The 18,140-nt window shown below is 40.7% G+C and overlaps 2 protein-coding genes across 2 annotated transcripts; one reads left to right on the top strand and one right to left on the bottom strand.

Moving 5' to 3' along the window:
- Positions 1–1,804: 1,804 nt before the first annotated feature.
- Positions 1,805–6,003, bottom strand: LOC308412429 (nuclear autoantigenic sperm protein-like). Its single transcript, XM_080906779.1, has 14 exons — positions 5,852–6,003; positions 5,612–5,723; positions 4,991–5,071; positions 4,804–4,904; positions 4,326–4,721; positions 4,132–4,223; positions 3,966–4,042; positions 3,799–3,872; positions 3,095–3,283; positions 2,861–3,024; positions 2,418–2,489; positions 2,250–2,327; positions 2,048–2,175; positions 1,805–1,965 (listed from the first exon to the last, which is right to left on the bottom strand). The coding sequence occupies exons 2-14, from the start codon at positions 5,710–5,712 to the stop codon at positions 1,959–1,961; spliced, it is 1,560 nt and encodes a 519-aa protein (XP_080762905.1). The 5' UTR covers positions 5,713–5,723; positions 5,852–6,003; the 3' UTR covers positions 1,805–1,958.
- Positions 6,004–10,526: 4,523 nt separating this feature from the next.
- Positions 10,527–17,602, top strand: prdx1 (peroxiredoxin 1). The gene is made up of 6 exons (XM_080862070.1): positions 10,527–10,666; positions 15,654–15,766; positions 15,952–16,105; positions 16,194–16,316; positions 16,403–16,533; positions 16,921–17,602. Exons 2-6 carry the CDS (start codon positions 15,661–15,663, stop codon positions 17,001–17,003), a joined length of 597 nt encoding a protein of 198 aa, XP_080718196.1. The 5' UTR covers positions 10,527–10,666; positions 15,654–15,660; the 3' UTR covers positions 17,004–17,602.
- The last annotated feature ends 538 nt before the right edge of the window (positions 17,603–18,140 follow it).

The raw sequence follows: 18,140 nt of genomic DNA, 5'->3' as shown, positions 1-18,140 counted from the left end.
ATGCAACACTGAAACATTTTTGTTATAGAAAAGTTCCAGTTTCCCACATATGTAATGCTTTGAGAGGCTGTGCTTTAATTTTGGGATGAAATGTGTAAGCAGACTTGTTTTTGTGACCCACATTGTGAGCAGCAGGTCTGTGGCTACATCTGAAACAAAAACATTAATAACCTTGCAGATGTAAATTCAGTGTGAGAGGGAGCGAGATTCCTGCACGTCCTGTGGGCTGGGCTTAAGTTCATGTCGGGAGATTCACAGACTTGTGGCTGAGATCCGGTGAGTCGTGGAAAAAAAAGTTGTTCTCACAGGAAGTAAGAAGTGGTGGGATAATGCAGTATTTAAATTTAAAGTATTGTGTTTTTTCAGCCCACATAGATGGGATTAGAATAGAGAGCGGGGGAAGCTGCAGGAGGAGGGATGTTTATTTTTCTAGATTTCTCTCTTCTGCAGCTTTAATCATCATGATTTCCAAAACGTTGCTGATAATATGCTGAGATTTTGTTGGCCTTCAGAACGAATGTATAGCTTTGACATGTCTACATGTCTTTGACATGACATGTCTACATGTCTTTGACATGTCTACATGTCTTTGACACTTCAGTTTGAGCTTTTATTTTCTTCAGTGCTTTGTTTTGTTAGCAGGGAAAGCACCACGGTTATATAACACTGAGAATGGCTTCATATTTTCATTCACATTTCAGTGTCCCAGTGAGCCAGCGTGCACGATAAAGGGCCCAGGCATTTTAATTAGCCATAGTGATTATTGCTATTACTATAATTAGCTGCATGTGTACCTCTTCTTCTCTGGCAAATGAAGATGTCTTCTATATGTCTGTCTTCCCGTTATCGTTTACCTCACAGGGGGAAGAGCTAGAAAAGACTGCTATACATTGCTGTTCAATGAAACAACCAAGTGTGACCAGTCGTGTGGTTTATACAAATCATTACAAACCATCTAATCAGCTGCATCAAGTCAGAACATCTTCATACACTATTCTCAATGAGCTTTTAACTCTCATTGAACATGATCTACAGTCATGTCCTTAAGACATAAGATAATGCAACAAAAACATGACAATGCTCATCAAGATCAGGTGTTGCTGTCAAGAAGCCATTTTTAAGGGAGGGAAACAAAAGGATGAGGTATGCCAAATTTTACAAATATATAAGAACTGGATTAAAAGTCAGTGGCAACAATTTTATGGAGTGATGAATTTAATTTTGAACATTTTCATTCAAATTATCAGTTTGTATAGGAGACCAGGAGGGAGGTAAGGCAGTGGGTGTCTACAGCCGTCTGTAAAACAGTGGAGGGTGTGTCATGGTTTGGGGCTGCATTTCAGCCAGGGACGTCAGGAGTCTTGTCAAAAATTTATGACTGCAGAAATTTTGAGCCACCCTACGTAGAACTAAGCCAGGAGAAGTATTGGAAGCTGTAAAGCATAAATAGCATCAGAAGTTTTTAGTAATTAAAAACACCAGTGATATTAATCAGGTTGGTACAGAGCCTTTGTTTATCTAAGCGCAGGCTTTCAGTTACTGCACAGCTAAATTTTCCTGTTCGTGTATTCAGCTATCAGCTCTAAGGCCCAGGTTCTTGCATTCTCTTGATTAAACTGCACTTTTGCTCTCACATGGCACACTGAATCCTCTCTTCAGACCACATGGTTAAATACAGTAAGTCAGACTGAAGAATGCTGTAGAACCAGTATGACTAAAGGAGCCACTTATGTGGTGAGTACAAACATTTATGGACAGTTCATCAACTGCCAGAAAACAAAACATTTTCATGGCTCCAGTAATGAAGGTTTAACACAGGTTTATACAACCATCTTTATTGAATTTTACAGTATAATGTCAAACAAACAAACGTGTATTTACAACAGCAAACGTGTAAGAGACAGTTAAGAGCTTGTTATGCTGGTGAATCTCTTCTTGAACGGAGACAAAGTGCAGCTTCACTTACTGAAACAGAGGATGACGGGATTTCAGACAAGTTCGAGGTTGTAAGTAGTAAACGGCACAGCAGACAGAAATGACACCTCACCTTTCGACTTCCATATCATTGGCGTGTTCACCTGCATCTCCATTAGTGAGAAGCGTTTCGCCTGGCTGACTGTTGTCCTCCTTCACCTTCTTCACATCCTCCTTCACCGGACTCTCCTCTGGTTTCCTCTGCAATACACAGCAGTAAAATGAGGCTCACCATTATAGCTACACCACATCAATGCAAGTTAAAAAAACCTCACCTTCTTTCTGACCAGGTGGGAGATGTCAGAGACTGCAGCTGTGGAGGTGTTGCCATTGGAAGTGGATGTGCTTTTAATCTGTTTGGAAGTTAAATATCACACTTCTTTTACAATCCTGTTGGGCTTAAGTTTGTTTCACAAAGTGTGCCATGAAAACTTGTAACTGACCTCTGAAGTGGAAGAAGAGTCTCTGTTCTTTACAGTGGAACCATCACAGGCAGAGGAAGTGGAGCCTCCATCCTGAAACAGATTGCACATGCAGCTCAAAGAGAAGCCAAATGCCAAAATGATGGCGGCTATGCTGTGATCATCTCACGAAAGCCTGCTGTTCACCGGACCTTACAGAGGGAGGTGTGACTAATGATGGATCGAGTTGCCAAATATTTTTCACCAAGTGGTTTACTTGTGAAGACGTGTAGCAACAGAACACAAATAGAAACACTGAACTTCACATGTCACTGAAGCACCAGCATGGAGCATGTATTTTATGAATCCCATTTAACAACTAAAACCAAAACAATTCAGGCATCATGCTTGGTGGATAGCACCACTTTAACCAGTGTGCTCTGATGACCGTCCTCCAGCTAAATCAAACTCCATGCCAAACTCACCAGTGCATCCTTCACAGCCGCGCTCGCTGTCTTCAGGCTTTCAGTGGCGTCCTCCACCTTCTCCTGGATCTCTGGCAGCAGAGCTTTGAGCTCCTCCAGCTCCTTCCTCTCCTCTGGCAGAGCCTCTGGACCTTCGGCTTTGTCAAGCATCTCCTGCAGCTTGTCTGGAATTGTATTAATTATTGCATTGATGATTCTCTGGAAGCTAATTTCACTCCAAGAGCTGATGCTTACCAAGCCTGTTCTTTATGATAGAGATGGAGCTCTTCAGAGACTCGATGGCCTCGCTGTACTGCGTGTTCAGGCTATAGGTCACACCGAGCTGGTAGCGAGTCTCTGCCAGCAGGCGGCTGTCTGAGTCCAGGTGCTTCACCTGCAGCTTCAGGCACTCCTGGAAATCCTCCAGTGCTTGTGGATAGTTCCCTGAAAAAGAGAAGCAGCAAATCAACACCTGACATGTATTAAAAAAAAAAAACAAACAAACAAAACAAACTCTGCATTCTCAGAGTTTCATCCACTGTTCAGGGTCAGCAGGCATGGACACGGCAATGAACTGAGAACAGTACAGACTTCATCAGCTAAAGATCTTTAAGTGGTGATGCGACCGAAAAAAACCTGTTCTGTAACTACCGGGTGTGGATGTGAGCATCCACTCAGAAAACTAGCATTTCAAAAAGTTGAAGCTTAGACATTTTATGGTTCAACTAATTTAGGCTGCCCCCAAGTGGGCAAACAGCACAATGGCAACTTTTTAGCTGTGTTGCAACCAAGTGTTAGGTACACAAATCCGAACTAAAGAAATCTCAAGCTGCTCACAGACTTTTAGTCCTGACAGAAACTGAGCACCGCTGCAAACACTGAGCCATCAACACAGCCTCAAGCTCATTGCATCAAAGAGAAAACAATGATTATGTGCAAAGCTGCACATTTGTTCAGACCTGATTCTGCAGAAACTTCACCCAGTTTCAAATGAGCCTGGGCTGCCATTAGCTGAGCCTCCTTCGTCTCTTTCCTTTTATAAGAACAAAGAGGAAAAGGTTACAAGCTTGAAATGCAGGTGCAAAATGATAAGATAAAAATCCTGGCTCTGAAGTGTTTCCTTTACCTTTTGTAGATGACTTTGGCCACTTCTAACATCTCCCAGGCCAGCTGCAGGTTACCCACCTCCTCATCGTCACTGTCCTAAAAGAGGAACAGACAGAAAACATGAAATTCAAAATTCACACAGTCAGCTGAGTCCTTTTTTAACATGCGAGCTGTTTGTTCAGTACCTTCTCCCCAGTGGCATCTCCTTCACCCTGCTCCTCTGCATCACCTTCCATTTCTACATCGTCGCCACCTTCCTCCTCATCTTCCTCGCCATCTACAAGCAAATGTCATGAGTTTAGATACACTGCTCTGCATGCTTCAGCAGCTAACACTGCCATTACCAAGCCAGGATCAGGACAGGAGGAGCAAAGGTCACCTGCTTCCTCCTCAGCAGCTGCTTCTTCCTCTTCAGCAGCAGAGTCCATCTTCTCAGCTGGCTCCTCTTCTTTAGCAGCAGTCTTCTCCTTCTTAGCAGCGGCAGAGTCCCCCTCCTTCTCCTTAGCAGCAGGTTCAGAGTCGTCCTTTGCATCCACTTCCTCCCCACTCTTTTCCTTCTTATCTTTACTTTCAGATTTGCTTTCATCATTCTTATTGTCCTTTTCAGCCTCCCCCTCTACCTTTTCTGTGTTTTCCTTTTTGTCACCAGCCTCGGCTCCTTCAGTCTTCTCCTGTGGATCCTCACTCTGCTTCCCTTCAACCTTCTCCCCGTCTTCAGTTTTCTTCTCCGCCATGGCGTCGTACACCTGCACCCTCAGCTCGTCTCTGGTCTTTTCTGTTGACAGCAGAACAGTTGGGAATGATGTGTGCACATTTAGATTAACTGTAACGAGCCAAATATCACATTATTCCCTTACCGTCTACATTGTCTGTGCTCTCAACATTGGAGTCTTTGGGTTTCTCTTCTTCCTCCTCCGGCACTCCCTCTAGAGCATTACCCAAGACCGAGTTCTCCATCCTACAACAAGTCTGGCAGTCAGAGCGGCCCCTCCATCCTCACCTTAAAGAGCTGGACTTTCTCATGTTTAAACCTGATTAACCTACCGTGCCAAATCCAGGAGAGCTTTGCCATACCAGAAGAAAGCCTCGCCACATTCGTCCGCTGTGTCTCCAAACTCTTTAGCCCTATAACAAGAATTTACCATTTATTTTAGAGTGAAAAGCAGGCATCCATTACTGCTCACGTGCTGCTTCAGAACAAATTAGAAAGATTCCTGGAGTTAAAAAACTAGGCGTATAAAAAGGATTAGCGAGTAATTATTCCAACTAGGTTTAAGCTTAAACAATAAAACAGAACCTAATGGAAATGAAATATATAAATTAAGAAAAACACTAAGCTAAACTAATGTCACCGCTTTCTGCTCACATGCAAAGAACAGCTGCAGGCAGTTTGTGATTTGCATAAACACGTTCATTTTCAAACACCAGAGGGGAGAAAAAAAAAAGCTGCCGTTTTGCATTTGCACCAATCTGCACACCTGCTCAGAATCAGCCTGCACGAGGCACTGTCACCTATAAACTCTTCAATCATGTAAACAGTGAAACACACGGTTTAGTTTTAAGAAGCCCAAGTGAGCGTTTTAAAAGTAACCACGAGGGCCACTTTATGGGACCATTTCACGTTCAACCTCACTGAAACTCCAGCGTGACTTGAGGGTAACTCACAGCATGCCGCTGGCCTCCTGCAGGGTGCTCACAGCCTCCACTACCTTCCCCATCACCAAGTGCTTCTTGCCGGTACCAATCAGCTTGTTGGCCTCCTCCATGTTTACCACACCTGACGGAGAGAAACAATCGGTCAGCTCAGCTCCCTGCCTGGACTCTCAGCTCAGGTCAAACTGTACCTCGGCCTTTGGTACCAGTTTGTATCGTTTAAGTTTAAATAGCAGAGATGCCACTACACACCTTTGACGGGAAAGAACAGTTTAAAAAGAAAAAAGACCCCCGGCGGCGCGCGCGTCCCAGCTCGTGTCTCGTGCCGCTCAGACTGACTGTATTCCGTTGTTTCAAATTGGCGCGAAATACCCCTGCTCCTTCCGGTCGCTTTCCTTATTTGTAGACCCGCGCGGGAGAATTCTTAAAGGTACAAAGTACTAACAAGAGGACTGCAAGTACCGCTGCTACAGTTACACGCATTACTACCTCAAGTACTTCTGCTGCTATTGTTATACTGCTCCTTGTATTACCACTCCTATTCATTATACTGCTAATCCTTCCAGTGCAATACTAAAAACAACAATTGAAACTGTTATAATGAGTACCGTTGATGCCGGCAGCCCTGTTATTATTGTACACACTGGCTTCTTTGACTATGAAACAGTCCCAACAACCATTAATCTTTAAGAGACCTTCAGGAAGTGTTCCCTAAAGCTTGCCTGGGGATCTTAAGGTCGTTTTGCAACACTTTTAAGAACCTTTGGTCATTTTGTTTTTTATTTCTAGTAATGTCACCACTAAAACAACAACAAGAACAACAACACAATTACAAAATATTAAATAAATAGGATATTTTGAAGAAAATGTCTTCAAATATGTAAATTACCCACACAAATGTGACATAAATGTTACATGGTTAGATCAGGTCAGAGTTATTTCTGTGACCTGCTGTTTAGTGTGAATGTTTTTTTGTCTTAGTTAATAGACAGCGGCATCACAGTAAAAAAAAACCCCAAAACTATGATTGAAATAAAACGTACCATTATTGAGTCATTTATTGGATCATTTTGCAAAGGTATAGTATTTTACTATGTAAGTAAAAGTAAAGAAATGTAGGTGATCATTTCTTTGTTGTAACAATGCTTTTTAGCAATAAATCCTGTACTGTTGGAAATATTGTTTATTTTCCCCATCAGTGGTGCCACATTTGTAAGGAAAATGCATTTGTTGGTTGAGTGTGTGGGTATTTTATCTGCCAAAAATCTTGTTCTTCTATTGGCTCTTGTTTTGAGCTTCAGATAACCCAGATGCTAACATTTCGGTGCCTGATTAGTGGCTGATTAGCGCTGTTCATTGATGAGTCCAGTTTCTGCTTACAGCTGTTGGATGGTAGGGTCAAAGTGTTGAGATGTTGTGGAGAACACTATGCTGATGGATGCACCAGTAGGGTAACAGCTTTTGGTGGAGGCTGTGTGATGGTGTGGGGCAGCATCTCCCTTACTGGAAAAACCAGACTGTCAACATTGCAGATGATATCAATGCAGAGAGATGTCAAGATGAGATTTTGCAACCAATAGCAATCCCATATCTCCACAGTCTAGGACTGAATTATGTCCTCCAAGATGACACACGCCAACCCCACCGAATGCTTGTGGGATCAGCTTTGACATGCTTTTCGTGTCAGAGTGACCAACATACTCTCTTGAAGAATGGGACGCCATCCCACAGCACTGTGGGACCTAGCTGGTGACTAGCAGCAGGTGATAGGCTTTTGTAGCTGTGTATGAGTCTTTCACATACCACAGAGGATGCTCCTTGTTAAATAAGTAAGCGATTAAATTTTCCAATATGTGTTGTTTCTTCTGGTTTCAATCATCCAATTCAATACCAGACAAAAGCAGACAGCAAAACTCACATACTCAACTCTGCTGCTCAACCCATAAATGCAACAAAAAATGCAAGTTTTTACTCATTTCTAATGTTTCTCAGAGTTGTTCAGTATAAGGGTAACTGTTTAAGGATAGCCTATCTAGTAGAATTTGATGGTGCTATTACTGTGTTTTAGTTTCACTCAGCATGTATGTAAAACAGCAGTACACACTGCTCCCATGTCCTGCTGTGAGGAGCACTGATACTCCAGCTCCCCTATGATCACCTCCTGCTGACTCCAGTGTGCCGCTGCCTCATCAAAACAAGTCTGGACCTGACAACAAATCAGCATCATACAGATATATTTCAAATCATCCTCCCCTAAATACCTGACAATGTTGGTGAAGGGGGAATTTGGATTTCCATTCCATTATATTTTTAAACAAAAACAAAAGAAAATATTGGATGAAATATGATTATTCAGTTTTTAAAAAATAGTAAAAAGTACTTTAATTACATACAAAAAGATTTATAGTGGTCATTTATGAGCTTTAGCGATGCTACTAGGTTGAATTTTGTTCACACAGAGCAATACTTTCTGTTTCCACCTGTATCCTGTCTTTGTAGGTGGCCAAGCTAAGTGAGTACTGAATCCACCTACATATCGCACAAGCTAATAATCTTTTCATCTAACTCGCTAAGGAAGATCAAATGATTTTCAATGCATTTCTTTAATGCCATGCCCTGATACTGAGTCATTGGAAGTAGCAGAACTAGAAAAGCTTTTCTTTCCTCAAAGTCTGCCAATAAAGCCAGATAACCCTAAATGAGCTTTACTAAACTGTACTAATTTAATAATTGTGGATTAAAAGCACCAATCATTTGAAGCCATTTTTCAGTCCATCGTCACATCTGTGACTGCTACAGCTGTTTTGTTATTCAGCACGGCTGAATGAAGCTGGGATGAGAGCTGTGTGAGAGCCCTTCAAACATCCGGCTGCTTTGGAATCACTAGGGGAGCAGATGTACTAATTATGGGCATATTGTGAGACAGGAGATGAACACAGCGCAGTGTTTGATCATTAGCCCACCGCAGTGCTTCTAACAGGAGGTTATTGTAGGCCCTCCCCTCTTATTTAGCCCTTGATGGAGCTCCATGGTAACAGTGTGCAAAGACACTGCTCGGTGACAGCGAGAGGCTGAACTGACAGCAGCCTCTGTAGGTCGACTGAGGTGAACTAACGTAACCTGAAAAATAGAAAGAAGAAGAAAAAACACACACTGTGGTTGGTTTCCTGAGTTTAAAAATGAATTTAATGATATATGTACTCAGAAGGTTTTAGCCAAAATGTTTAGGGCACTGGCATTAGACTCACTAGTGTGAGAGAAAACATTATTTCATTTAGGTTTCCCAAACAGGACACAATACACTTTTTTCAGTACACTATTGGGGCATGAATAAATAGGTAAACAGGTGTTAACAGTAGCACAGATTGGGCTTCTTTCCCAACCGGTCGTGGGAGATGGCGGCCCCTCTCCGAGCCTGCTTCTGCTGGAGGCTTCTTCCTGTTGAAAGGGAGTTTTTCCTCACCACTGCCACCAAGTCCGTGCTCAAAGGGGATTGTGTAATTGCTCGAGTTTTGTCTGTATTACTGTAAAGTATTTACCTTATAATATAAAGTGCCTTGAAGCAACTATTTATGTGATTTAGTGCAATAAATAAAATATATAAATATAAAACTAGATTGAATCATTCGGGTGTAGAGTTTGAATTAATGTCATAATTAAAACCTGTCTTTGCATTTTCATATAAAAGAATGACTGCTCTGAAAAAGGTCTACTATAGCTGAAAACCCCCCAACTCAAAATTAACCACTGTCTGGATTCCTGAAACCGGTTTCTCTTCCCTTTTGTTGTTTTTTTTCTCTTCCTGAATTATAGCAACTGTTACACATAAGGTTTGCTGTCACACGTCAATAATACTTTGGTGTAATTAGATTACACCTTGGTACCCCAGGTAACTCTCCTAGGTGTTAGTAACAGTCCCATGAGAGACAAACAGGTGACCCACAATAGTTCATTTATAGTTTATTACTTATTATTTATCCATATCATATAGCACCGGGCATTTCTTTTCTTTTCTTTTCTTTCTTTTTTTTTTTTTTTTTACCTAAATGGACTTGCTTAGAAATGTAAGTAAAATGTAGCAACTTCCTCTTCACAAGATTACAGAAAATACAGACAGCGGAGTCATTCAGTAAATCTAGTGGGAGTGATGAGGAAATTAGAAAGAAAAATACCTTCTGGCAGCTCACTGGATAGAAGCAATAAGATGTTGCAATAATAATTTAAAGGCAAGTCCAGACTTCAAGGAAGTGCTTCTAAAACACATCATGTGTAGTTGAAACCTAAATCGTGAACAGATTTATTGTACTTGGTATAAAACAGGTATATTTACTATTGTTTTCTAGGGGAAGTGTTATTTCTACTTAAAAGAAAAAGAGGAACTTAGCCCTCATTGAAATGAGTCCACAGACAATTGGAAAAAAAATATGCTCCATCGGTTGAGTATCACTAGTTTCTTGAGCTAGTAAGTTACTTTGCATATTACTGGTAATGAGAAAAAAGGCAGCAGAAGTGAGGTGAAGCTGAAAGAGTAATATGATACTATTATTTACTGCTTGTGCATAACAATGGATTGGCAGCACATTGTGAAAGAGGTTGAGTCTTATGATGGAACCTCATATGACCCCTGGATTAAGGAAGTGCCAGCCATTAGACACCTGTTCATTTATATATTTTTAGTTTTACATCAATAATTCAGTGTATTACAGTGAATGGGGATAGTTCAAACACAGAGGGTTAGCTCCTCTGAGATTATTAAACAACTTTAACGCCAAACGCAAAATCTTGAGGTTATTTCCTGGAGTCCAGCCTTTATTTCTTACTCCTCTGGGTTTCACAAGAGCGTGGATTCCCAGAAAAGTCATGAGGAAAGGAGGGAAAAATGCAAAGTCATGCTACATAAGCGCAAGCTTCACATTCTGTGGGACTGACTGAAGTGGCTTCAGTTCACGTTCTGAGCGCAGTTATCGCGAGATGTGAGTCGTTTTATAAATTTCCCCCCCGAGCCCGAGTCTCTTACCTCCTGCACTCCGTGGGCCGTGACTGTGTGGTGTGAAGAAAAAAAGTGAGGTATGTGACACTAACGAACATGTAATTGTGTTCTTTAGAGTCTTAACCTTAAAATGACATTTTTTCTTATTGGTTGTGAAGTTTGCAGTTGTGTAGCCGAAGCTGAAGCGATATTTCAACAAGTGGGTTTTTCCCACATGTGAAAAAAAAAAAATCGCTTTCAGAAACTCGGAGAAAAGGATGGCTCGTTGATAATTTGTTTCCGTTTCAGTGAACGAAAGAAAGAGCCCGTGTGTGGCTTATTTTAGAGTCAAGGAAATATTTGAGAGTTTTGCTACAGCTGCAAACCAAACTCACACAGCTAACCCAGGTGGGTTAATCCCTGAAGATGGAAGTTATATGGCAAAAGAAGGGTTAGAAAACAGGTGTGACTATTTATATAAGGAAACACATTAGAGTCGAAGTGGAAGTGCTTTGCGGTTTTATGTTTTTGCCACCTAATGTACTGTGCGCCCAATAATAGGTGTTTGAGCTGAGGTGGTGAGCTGCCATACGCCTTAAATTATACACTTCACTATAATACAAGCTTATACAGTTAAACGGTTTGCAATGTTGAAATTTTGTATGTTATTGTTCTATCCCACTGTGTTCACAGTGATTTATATCTATCTATCTATCTATCTATCTATCTATCTATCTATCTATCTATCTATCTATCTATCTATCTATCTATCTATCTATCTATCTATCTATCTGTGTGTGTGTGTGTGTGTGTGTGTGTGTGTGTGTGTGTGTGTGTGTGTATAGATTCGAGCTTTAATAAAGAGGGGGGTTAAATTAAATAAATAAATAAAAAGTGCAAGTGCACTTTTTTTTGCTCTCCATAAACATGAAGCAATCATTTTGAGTAAAAAGCAATGAAAATATTTTAAATCAAAGGTTTATTCATACCAATAATCAATCATTAGGGAAATGTGCCTGGTATAAACTGAATGAATGCATACCAATCAAGTGCATTTTATTTAACCAAATTTCCCCAAATGTAATGTTTTACATTGTACTTAAGTAACACATTACATGGAAGATTTACGTGCAATCAAATTACTTAGTTTGCATTTTGTGTTTACATATATTTTTTTGAATGTATTAATATATTAGCTAATATTGTGTCTATATACACAGTAGATATACTTAAAAGGAGGACTTAAAAGGGAGCAGCCAAAAGAAGAGGAAGAAGAAAAAGAAGAAGACAGCTGCTGACTGTAGAAATGCCACAGACAGTGGAAACCACAGCTAGATTTGCTCTGCAGAAAAGAAAACGTGCTAACATAACTTATCTCCAGCATCTGTTAGGTTTCTAAGCTTTCCTACTGGCCCATACTGAACAACCTATGCATACTGGTTATATATTGGTTATTAACACTGGCCTAGTCAGTCTCTATTTATAATCACATTGGATAAAGAAAAACAACAAATCCTCCTGTCGGAGAAGCTGAAACTAAAGCGTTTTTAGTGTTGTAGATTTAGGACTACTTCATCTAATGCCAGTTAGGGTTAGGAAAAAAAAGGTGGTTTGTTTTCACTTCATTGACTGATTTCTATGTTATAAGCTCCACACATCATATCACTCAGGTTTACTTATTTGGATTATTGAGCATGCATCAAGAAATGCATTCATTGTTTAAAGGACCTTGTCAGTGATAAGTGTATTTAAACTGAGCTGGTTGGTTGACTAAAAGATTCATTTGTAACTACTTTGATTGTGGCAAGCTTTATACTTGGGATGTGCGCCACTTGTCGCCTAGGCAACTAATTGTCGTTGTTGTGACTAGTCGCTACCAGACTTACTAGTCTTATAATCTAACTGTTAAAATTTTAATCGATATCCAATGGCAGTAAATTATTGTCCTAATTATTATGCTGCCTTCTACCACTAGATGGTGCATAGATCTTTTAATCTAGGCCTCATCTTTTTGTTAACACTATTAGAATGAGATTGTCGATACAAGCAGCCAAAATTAGTTTTCTCCAAAAGGCAGATGGACTCTGCCTTAGCGATAGGGTGAGGAGTTAAGTCATTTGGGAAGGTTTCAGAGTAGAACTGCTTAGAGATGGCACGATACCACTTTTTTATGTCCGATACCGATACCGATATCATAAATTTGGATTACTGCCGATACCGATATGAATCCGATATAGTGTTTTTTAATCAACAAAACTGTTTTTTTAAATATCTTGCTGCATTTTGTATAAGTTCATACTCAAGTTTAAAACAACAACTACACTAAAGCTATTCTGTTATACCTGTATGCAAAAAAAAATATTTCGTAGTTCAGCAATACTGATCAATCTAATAAACTTAAACCTACACCATCCTCCCTATTCTGGTATTTTAAAGAGTACTTAGCATATTAAGCAACCTAACTAATAGGGTTCCAACTCCCAGCAACAACAAAAATAAATAAATAAAAAATAGGGAACCACCCCTCACGCTCCACCTCATGATGCTTAATCGACGTAATCAACCTTAATTTGATGCAGTGTGAAAAAAAATGCACAGAAATCAATTATTTTTCAAGAAATATTAAATAGATTCAACATCTTTCTTCAACAAAATTGCAGACTGCACAGATGGTACCTTCCCAAAGGAAAAAGTACTATAGCTTACTAGGGTATATATATTAGACTTAATAGTCACTATATACAGTAATGGACTTCTATTCATTTTGCATCAAATTAAAACTTTGGGTGTCAGATAATTATTTATTAAAAGCTAGACATTTTAAATGAGAATAAGAAAGAAAAGTCTGTCTTTGTGCCCCCTTTTCCCTGTTCATGCCCTATCGGCCCCCCTGGCTAAACTTTGCTAGATCCGCCCCTGCACAGTTACCAGCGTCAGCTAGGTAGAAAAAGATCCTGGAGTAGAAAGTAATATTAAATACATTCTAACAACAGCTGATCAAACTTAAACGTGCTGCTGTTGTTCAGCCGCTGGTTTCCTCTTTCTGGCGCGAAGTGGGCCAAAGACAAACAAAAGAGATGGACTCGCGACAGAAAAGCCGATCAGCTGATCATTAAGCAGTTTCATGATTGAAGTAGCAGCAAGAAGAGGCAGTCGCTTGTTAAGCCTAACGCAGGAATGCTTTACAAACATTCAGAGATGGACTTACACACTTGCTTTACTTCTCTCGGGATAACTTTGTCGGAGATGAAATGCCGGGTTGCTAGCGAAGCTCCAAATGCTATCCAGACCACCGACAGGTCCCGCATGCCACAGCCGCTCTATCACGTGATGCATACTGCTCCGACGTGCTAACGTTCTGAGGTGAGTTACGGCGTGTTGCAAGTTTTGTGAGGTGCTTTCGTGATATTTAATGGATCGGATTACATTTTTTATTTTTCTCCGATATCCGATCCAGTAATTTAGGTCAGTATCGGACCGATACGTAATATCGGATCGGTCCATCTCTAGAACTGCTACCCCTCCTTGTAAAGGAGAAGGCTAAGGCTGCCACCTTGCTATCTAATAAAGCTGCATTTTGAGTTTACGTTTGTCTGAGGATTCCAGCACCTCTTGACAGTATGACGTGACCACAGAATGGACCCAGCAAATTTAGTAAAGAATCGGCAACAGGCATCCTATCTGGGTGAGTTGACGAGGGAGGAAGCTTGGTGTACCCTGGCTCTAGGAGGGCCTCGTAGCATCCAAGCTGCAAGCGTTACTGCCTTTCCTTTGCTCAGTTCCCCAACGATAACAGTTGATGGGTTTAGGCTGTCATCACTGCCACTAACTCTCCAGCCTCTTTGTCTATCTGCCCTGTCCCTGGACCAATTCCCAGAGTGGGGGCAATTAGGGTCCAGCCTGTCCCTTCACCAGTTCCTGTCCCCAGGGAGAGAGTGGTCAGGCTTCAGCATCAGCCTCAGTCACCAGTTCCCCACCCACCCCACCCTGAGCAATCTGGTGCTGCTCCAGAAGTCTCAGCACCATCTGGTCCTGGTTCTGAACCCGAGCCAGAGGTCACCACATGGTCTAGTCCTGAACCCTGTCCAGAGCCCAAAGGTCCGGGGCAGCGGATGCCAGCACCTGAGCTTGAGCCGGTGGGTCCTGTTTGGTCCGTGCCCGCAGTGTGCGCTCCGTTGTGAGGTCCTGCTCCTTCCAAGCTCGCCACCAACCAAGTGGCCAAGCCTCCCATGTTGCCTCCATCGTCTCCCATTGAAGCGCGACCTTCAGAACTGCTCATTCTTTGTTTTTGATTTGGACTAAACTTAGAACTGAGTTGACTAATATTGACTTAAAGAAACCTAGGTTAAGTGTAAAGGAACTAATGTGGGTTAAATGACACAAATACGGATTTAAAACCAAACCTGAACTGGAAAAAGGCCGAGAATTTTACTTTTGTTTTTTGTCTGCTTGTTTTATTTAATTCCTACAGTGCCACTGTATGAGATTCCACTATAGCTTCTGTTTCTTGAAGGTGGTAGGACATTTCTCTTAATTGTGTGCTGTTGTTCTTGTTTTCTCTCATCAGGTTTATAATCTGCTGCCGTGCTTGACCAAACATTATTCCCCAACCTTCATTTATAATCTGAATGTTCTGCTGGTATTGCGTATTTTTAATTTGTTGGTCTTGTTTGTTCATGAGAAATTGTGCATTTCTTCAAAGTGTTCACTTTGGACTTCCAAAAATCTCTCCTGTAGTTGAAATTTCTCTTCTTGGATTCATTTAATCCTGTTTTCTAGATTTTGATTTTCCTTCCTACTTTCACAAACGCCCTTTGGATGGATAAAACACCATCTGGGTAATTTAGCCGGAGAGGAGAACCGGTGTAAACTTTGTTTTTTGTGACGGTACATACATACAACATAAAAAATAACATATATATCTATATACATTCTAGTGAAGAGGTGTTAGTCACATAAAAACAGTGTTGGTGGGTGTTTCACATAACAGAAACTTTTCCTTGTTCTGCAAATAAGGAAGACCTTTTGCACACAGAAACAGCACAGTGTAACACCGACTGCTTTCTTCTTCTGTAATCCAATCAGATTCAAGATGTCTGCAGGCAATGCACAAATTGGAAAGCCGGCCCCTGATTTCACTGCCAAAGCGGTGATGCCGGATGGACAGTTCCACGATCTGAAGCTGTCAGACTACAGAGGTAAAGGACAACCTGCGTCTCACCTTCTGTTTGACATGCTTTGATGGTCCTCCTCTCTGCGATTCATTGTTTTGTGATCCTGCAGCATATTCAGCAGAGATTCATTTACACTACAAAAGATGAGAATTAATTAAAGTGATGCATTCACTAGTCTCATTGGTGTTTTTTTTAATGCTTTGGTACAGGAAAGTACGTCGTGTTTTTCTTCTACCCGCTGGATTTCACCTTTGTTTGTCCGACTGAGATAATCGCTTTCAGTGATGCTGCCAATGAATTCAGGAAGATTGGATGTGAGGTCATTGCCGCCTCAGTGGACTCACACTTCTCCCATTTCGCTTGGTATTTAAAAAGCTTTGTATTTTACACATTCACAGTGACCATATTCATTTTTATTAAGTCCTCATACTATCTTTTGGTGACTGTGCAGGGTCAACACACCGCGTAAGCAGGGTGGTCTGGGTGCCATGAACATCCCCCTGGTGTCTGACACACGGCGCACCATCTCCAAAGATTACGGGGTCCTGAAAGAGGATGAGGGCATCGCCTACAGGTGAGTCTAATAATGTGGAGTCCTCAAAGGGCTGGTCTTAATATTTTTAAAGGAGACCTAGGAGCTGATAATTCTCTCTATTACAGGGGTCTATTCATCATTGACGACAAGGGCACCCTGAGACAGATCACCATAAACGACCTCCCAGTTGGACGCTCTGTTGAGGAGACCTTGCGTTTGGTTCAAGCCTTTCAGTTCACAGATAAGCACGGAGAAGGTATGGTGCTCTGCTGTGCCCATGTAATGTCTGCATTCTGGGTCTTGATTTTAAATTCTGTTTTCTCGCCCTGCTTTCTACAGCTCACATTTACTTGCAGTGAAAATCAGCTTTTTACCAAATTATAACTTTTGAATGTAAACTAGCTAATGGTTTTTCAGAAATAATGTGTGGCAGAGAGTGCAAAGACCACAGAGGCTTATTTAAATTCAAAGGTTTGCACTCTTATCTGCGCAATGTATCATGATCTCACAAACTGTCATTTTAGTTGCCTGTTTTTGCATGCAGAACAGAGTTGGTTTATTTTTAAGGTGCAATATGTGTGTCACTTTTGCACACCTGCATTTCATCTACCAGCCAGGACTCATTATAGTCTTATCTTTTCAGTCTGCCCCGCCGGCTGGAAACCAGGAAATGACACCATCAAACCTGACGTCCAGAAGAGCAAAGATTTCTTCTCCAAGCAGTAATAAGCCCATGGCCCGAGTCTGCTATCTGCTGTAGGAGATTTCATTTTGTGATTACATTTCGAACAATATTTACTGAAGCCGTTGTGCCTGTGGACGAGTGAGCCAGCTGTTGTAGTTGATGTGCTGTTTGTGTTTTGTTGTTTGTAGCGTGAACAGTGCACTTAGACCAAAGTATGTAATTGTGTTAAAACACTGCAATTATGTATGCTGTATGCTTCACGGTCTGACAGAACCAAATGTGTGTTTGTTCTCTCATGTCATTCCCCATTTTTGTTACATACAAAGGACCAAACTGTCTGAAGCATTTCACTGAAATTAAGTAGAAATTCACCTGCCTATTATGTATTTATGTATCACGCTTACACGACTTTTTATGGTATTGTTAAGCACATTAAGAATATTTTGGAATGATGTACATTTACTCAGATACGTTATAAATTACACAATAGCACAAGAGAGTCTATGATTCCTTTATATTTATTGCATCTTTTTCCTCAGTCAACAGTTATAACACACGGTTAAACAACAAAAACAGGCCAATGCTGAATTATGTCCATGTATGAAGATCTCTAATAAAGCAAACAACAGTTTGCATTTTTTCTTGATTGTCAGTTTTCTTACACCCACGTCACACATTATAAATATATAGTAGCTGTTTGATTACAACACAGTTTATCCACAAACTTTAACACCAACTGTCCAAACAACTGAAAATGCCAGTGTAAGTTAACAATGAATCTATTTTTTTCTTTCAACAGACCTCACAGCAGACACTTTGAATTTGTCAAGGGATGAAAAAGTAGTGAAATCAATGCTATGTTTAGGCTAAGTGTTTTGGATTCACTGAACTTCTCTATTACATATTCTTTTTTTGCTAGTCTAAAAGACACAAGGATATAATTATTATTTATAATTGTTACACCATACTTATCCAGTTAATGTAAAGCTGGCAAAAAGAAAGTGCCTGTAATGGCCATGCCTACTGGTCTACATCGGGGATGTCAAACTCATACATCGTGGGCTACATACAGCCCATTTATATACGGTGAACCCACTATGACTACATTTTTAACCCCACTTTATATAAGAAAAATAATTGCATTTTCAACAGTGTGTCTCAGTTTTACCCAGAAAAGT

The sequence above is a fragment of the Rhamphochromis sp. 'chilingali' genome (assembly GCF_963969265.1).
Source record: "Rhamphochromis sp. 'chilingali' genome assembly, chromosome: 16".
NCBI classification, from domain to species: domain Eukaryota; kingdom Metazoa; phylum Chordata; class Actinopteri; order Cichliformes; family Cichlidae; genus Rhamphochromis; species Rhamphochromis sp. 'chilingali'.
The sequence above is the reverse complement of the archived record's forward strand: the minus strand, read 5'-3'. Positions and strand labels throughout refer to the sequence as shown.